At 37.4% G+C, this 6,239-nt stretch overlaps 1 protein-coding gene across 1 annotated transcript in view; it reads right to left on the bottom strand.

The window, feature by feature from the left end:
- Positions 1-512: 512 nt before the first annotated feature.
- LOC121429097 (laminin subunit alpha-5-like) overlaps positions 513-6,239 on the bottom strand; it is a 19,275-nt gene continuing 13,548 nt past the window's right edge. The window contains exon 4 of the mRNA XM_041626001.1: positions 513-896. Within this exon, the coding sequence (XP_041481935.1) occupies positions 568-896 (329 nt within the window). The 3' untranslated portion in view covers positions 513-567. The remainder of the gene's footprint in view (positions 897-6,239) is intronic.

Here is a 6,239-nt window from a genome sequence, read left to right as displayed (position 1 = left end):
GATAAAGGAAAGAGAAGGAAAGAGAAGAAAAGAGAAGGAAAGAGAAGGAAAGAGAAAGGAAAGAGAAGAACAAAAATACAATCATAGTCATCAATTTACAAAAAAAAAAAAAAAAAAAAATTTTAGTGAGTCTAACACAGAGAGCAGCCATCATCAGAAGTTATGTAGACTCCAATGACTGGATACTTATTTCAATATTTCACTTATGAACTCATGAAACATGAATTGGTTTACTGTACAAGCATGATAAAGCATCCATACTTGTCCACTTATGCAAACATTTACATGCATACTGTCTTGTCCTGTTGAGCATTTGGAATGACCAAATACTCTTGCAGAAGAGCACCATCTATTGTCAGAAATGAGTGCATTGTTCACTCATGCACTGCTGTGCTACTTGGCTTGCATTTCAGCACATTTCAAGAGTATACCTGGAAAGGGAGGGGTCAGAGATTGTAAGGATTGCAAAAGTTTCTTGAAGGGTTTATGTCCTGGCAGTCCTTTTGGTTTACGATCAATATGTATAAAAGAAAGCAAGTTTTAAATGTTTATGGTCTGAGCTTGATCTCAGCTCAGTGTCTTGTATCCTATTCTCTCATCCATACTGTCTGTTGACGTTGTAAAGACTTCAGAGGGTTCCATCAGATAAGAATCGTCCAAATACATCACATCAACATCATTATAGTCCGTAAACGAGACCTGATCATCTTGCTTAAGCTCGATCGTCCATAGCGGCATCACTGGCTTCTGTAAGCTCTGCCTCTTCTTGACAAAGATGATGGTGGAGATCAGGGCTGTGCATAGAAGAGCGCCCCCTCCAGCTGCCACATAGATGTAGTAGTTCTTAAAGGCTCTGTTCCCACTGCCGGCCTGTGCGGGTTGTTCACCAGGCGATTCTAGAAAAGGGAAAAAAGAGGAGACGGAGGTGTAATAGGCATGAGAAGTTTGAAATGGATAGCGTAATCTTATACTATCATGAAACTAAAAAAAATTGACTTGGAGCCAAATCTTTTCTCTTCCGCAAGATGAATTTTGCTTCATATTTCTAATGTCATCCTTTGGAATATAATATTTGTATGTTTTCATCGTCATGGTCACCAATTTGTCAGGCTTATCAGGAAAATAATGTCCCATCGTTATGTCCACACTGATTAGATCATCATGGAGTGGCTTCAGGGAGTGCCCTTACTCCCTAGTCATTAATAACTTTAAGTCTTCATTTTTGTTAGATATTAATTCAAACTGTTAACCTTGTACATCTCTATTCTATGTGGAAAAAAAATAATGAAGTAAATTACAAAAGGACTACTCAAACGGCCATATAGCATATCATCACTATCCCTCATCAGGGAGATCATCTCTCTGGTCAAATAACTGGCCATTCTTTTCAAAGTGTTGATGAATGATCATTTTGTTGAGAGATGTGTAAATGAATTCAAGCTTCCAAACGGTCCATAGCCCCGGGCATCGTAGAATAGATAAAACCAGCATGCAACCCGCAGACAAGCTGGAATGAGTGTGTATATTAGAACCATGGGATACCTTCGGGCTAGGTTTCCTGATCTTGAAGTATCCACGACATTTCTCATAAGGTGGGGTTTCCCAGTCTTTCATTACTCATCTATACACGTGTGTTACGACACTTCATAGAACAATTGCGTTATTCATCACCCATTGTCAGATTATTGCCAAAGATAAGAATATGACTATGAAATATCACCCCCCTCCAAAAAAAAGAAGGTATCATCATAAAACACTCATCATCCAATTAAAGTTCCCTTTATAGGTCTTAGTGTTGCAGTCACACCGAAAACTGTTCCCGGGGAGTGTTCAATGAAAAGCCTTGTCTTTGATTTTTACCGACTCAACTGTTATGAGCCAGTCAGATGCAAGGATTTCAGTAGCTTGTAACTAATAGTCAGTGAAAGTCACTATTTAATTCATGAAACGTTCCCCAGACCTATGATAATATTAAGATATATCAATGACATACTATCAGTTGGTTTAGAGTTTTTTTATTTGAGTGACCGTGATGTTACAGCTATACAAGGTGATGGCCAAACGCCAGCTCAGACAATTGAAATCATTTACATAAATTTTAAGAAATAAAAGAATTATCTATTAAAGTCATGGTCTTACTGCTGGTTTCTGTCCTCGATCCTTTCCCTAAATTCACTTTCTAGATTTTCCTTAAGAGATCCACAATTTCTTGACAGTAGTATAAGAATGTATTGGTGAATCATGGTCTATTTATGGCTGCAAGATTACCTTTGTAAATTATTTCATTAGTGGTGATTTATTTTAGTCTTGAGATTAGGGTATTACAGCTGATAATCAAATTAAATGGGCTATTTATGATTTGGGGCCCTTTGCATATTTGACTGTGTTACTGTCCAAACTCAAGTACATTTTTTTGTGTGAAAGTTCTTTCTAAAAAAAAAATTGGAGTTAAAAAATTATCTCTGCATAAGTCTCCTAAAGGAAGTCATTTCTATGCAAGTGATTTAATCATATATCTCTATGAGCATTGCTGATTTTATATTCAAATGTATGGATATGAATTAATCTAGTTTATAGATTTAATGTACTCCAAAACTTCAGAGCACAACTTTGTCTTTAGCCAAACAACATATCTTTTGATTATCGCAAATAGTTGTTGAAATAGGAGAGTATCCAAGAACTTGTAAGTGATAGATGATTTTTTTTTCCCTTTTCCGTTTGTTTCCTTTTCATCACCTTCACCTGCTTCTTCTGCATCCTACATCTTCTTTTGTTTTCCTTTTCCTCATCTTCTTTCCATCCTGGCCCTGATCTACATAGATTATTTCTTATTTCTGCTTTTCTACTCCTACTTCTTATTCTTAATTTCCTTATTTTTCAAGATCCTTATCTTCATTTTTCCCTAATTCTGAACCCTGTCTGACATCCAAGATCGGAATAGAATATTTAGCTTAGAGTCGCCCTATAATGATGTATAGAAATGGGGTGTTTCACAAAGATTTAAGTATGACTTAAATTAAGAGTCACACTTAAATGCTATGTATACATGATATGCAACGCGCAATCTTATTGATCAATATGCAGTAGTGCACGTCGTCTTCGCATGATCAGACCACGCGGTCATGCTTTTCCTAACGTATGAAACTAGATGAAGAGTTTCTTGAGAGCACTGACCCCATCCCTCTTCTCACCCCTCCACTCCTCAAAAAATATAAAGTCATCCCCTTTCCTTAATACAATCATTATAATTTTAATCTGAGCTTGGTAATGAGACTATCAAACAACCTTGATCTTTTATCTTCACCTTAAAGATATCGGCCAATGACATGAAGAACAAGTGTTTCTCAAACTCACACAACTGTGACTCATTACAAAGTTGTTTACCCGTCGTAAGACTTCTCTGACTCAATAAGGTCTGACTGGCAGGGTTTTTTTTTCTTTACCTTTCTTCGTTTTGATGAGAAATTCACATCACATCTCGTTTCCATGGTAACATTTTCCATTGAGAATCATTCATGTGCTCTTGCAGAGTTCCGATACTGTTTTTTGTTTGTTTAGGGTGTGCCTGTGGGGGTGAGTAGGTGTATGTTTCACACTGACAATAACAACCTGGGGTCAAGATGTTTCCTCATCATCAAGGTTTACACCAACCTGGACAACATCAAGAAACTATAATGGCATAACTTCTAATGCCAAACACATTTCTTGTCCAGACATAAAACAAATTAGAGAAACTTACTACAATATTTCAAATACAGTCCGACCTCTCTTATCCGGCCTCCCCTTATCCGGATCTCTCTATTATCCGGACGCACACTTGCCGAGATTTTTTTTTAAATCTAGTACAGGTACGTGAGGAAATGAGATTTCAATCTAAACTCAATCCTATACATAAACCCACTCTGATTACATATATTTCCCAACATAGTCACCCTACACCAAACATATTTTTCATGAAAATATCTCACCCAAATCACCAAAAGAACTTTAGGAATGATAATTTCCAGTAAATCAGGGTGCAGCGCAAACATTTCATCACGTTTCTCTTTTTGATTCGCGGGAAAAACAACACATGTCTTGCTAGCTAACTTTAGGCCTCAATACGGACAGCGCCATCTATCATGTTTGAGCCAACGAACGTAGAGGGCAGCAACACACAAGCGTGTTGCTCTAAGGAAGGTCAACTCCACTCGAATTTTGTGACCACTCTAAAAAATAAGGGGGACTTTTCGGAAATTTGTCGAGTTGATTTTTTTTTCATTTGTTAATTTCTAATATTTTTAATGAACAATTATTAGGTCGGTTATTCTAAGTAGAAATATTACAAATATTACTTTTATTTTTAAAGAAATTATTTAGCTTAAATAATCATGATTTTGACATATTTTCTCAGTTTGGAATATTAAGTCTATGACGAGGATACCTCTTATCTCTTATTTTCCTCTGCTGAATTTCGCTGCACCTTTAATAAATGCATAGCAACCACCGTAATAATCGAGGTCAATTTTCTGGCCTGGGTGCGCCGAGTCTGGGCCGGTCGCGTAGCTACTAGTAACGTTGATGATGCGCTGGGGCTTCAGTCGACTCGTCTTAGATCTTCTAGCAACATACACAATGACGTCTAATTTGCCTGGTCTGATTTGAAGTGCAATTGCTTCAGGGCTGATGTTTATCAACGATGATTGTTCAAGGTCAGATTTCAAATTTTAAATTGCATTTTACTTTTAAGTCTATAAATCTTCATACAAGGCGCCGAATCCCCGAAATCCGGGTCTAAATTTCAACTTCGAGTCCGAGACTATGGACGGCGAAAAAAAACTCATGCATCGGATGCATTGCATTGGCTGCGCGCTGCGCTGCAGCTGAGCTGCACAGCCAGGCGCTGCATGGCGCCGCGTCGAAGGTCGATAATCATTGAGCAACCAAACTTCCAAAGCCAAATTAAAGCTTGAATAAACGGCCACCTATTCACATTTTCCCTGGTTTTCTTCAATAATTTCTAAGAAAAATCAGCCAATTCTGGGAAATTGATTGCAATGTTACATCGTTTGCAGAGTGCCATCATCGTTTTGCCTTAGACCTTAGTTATACTTAGATCTAGGCCTAGACTAGAAGAAATGGGAGCTAGATAGATTTTACACCATCTTAATTTATGATTTTGGGCAGAAAGTAGATTTGATTGACAGCATCCATCTTAATTTGACCATTGATTCTGTGCAATCAAAGACTTTTACATAATTTGTTTGCCATATTGCAAGAATTAGTAAATTTTCCTGGGCCTGCAATCTGCATGGCCTGGGCTTGGCTGGCAGAACACGTACTTTTTTGGAGAAATTTCGAAAGTGAAAGAGCAAAGTGACTGCATGAGCTCGTCGTGATTTTATTTTTATGCATTTTCTAACTGAATTTTAAAGATTTCATGCCTAACGGTAAGGCCTAACGGTAACTTTTCAATCTTCTAGTTCTAGATCTAGACTTTACCCTGTAGTGTAGGCATTTAACGGACTTATAAAAAAATCATAACTAGCGGCTAGCCCATGCAGGCTGGCATTAATTGAACCAAACTTAGCTTGCATGGACCAACCCTCAAATGGTCTAGATTTAGGCGTCCTATACTATAAAGACAATGTGGAATTCATCTGTTTTGAGTTTATTATTATTTTAGTATTTTTTATTGTTGCATACACTATCTCATACCAACAAGTCGTGCTAGATCTATATATATTCGAGATCTACTTAGATATCCAGTGTGGAACAACATCTTCAACAAACAGGTCGAGACTGGTCAGAGCATTTGTCTAGTTAGACAAATAAAGTTACATGTAGATCTTTAGACTTGAGTCTATCGATCAACTAGACAGGAATAACCGTCGTTTCTGGGGATTTATTCAACAATTTCTGACATTTTACTATATCTCCATCGGTGAGTGAGCCAGCGCAGTTCAGCAGAGCAACCAAAATACAGAGACTGAAGCTTTTGGTTTATCGATCAACATGATCAAGATCTATCATCTAGGTTAGATGTAGACTTCACTTGATTGGAATGTATTTCTAAATTTATGAGTTTGGGGGAAAATGGTGAAAAGAAATGATAACATACTACTGATAGATACGTGAATTATTTTTTTAATACCCATTGGCATTGCTGCCCGGCTGCTCTAATAAATAAATAAATAAATGAGTCACGGCCTATATGGACTGCAGATAAATGCTGATCGACGCCTAGCAAAACAAGTACC

The sequence above is a fragment of the Lytechinus variegatus genome, chromosome 15 (genome assembly GCF_018143015.1).
Source record: "Lytechinus variegatus isolate NC3 chromosome 15, Lvar_3.0, whole genome shotgun sequence".
Classification (NCBI taxonomy): Eukaryota; Metazoa; Echinodermata; class Echinoidea; order Temnopleuroida; family Toxopneustidae; genus Lytechinus; species Lytechinus variegatus.
The sequence above is the reverse complement of the archived record's forward strand: the minus strand, read 5'-3'. Positions and strand labels throughout refer to the sequence as shown.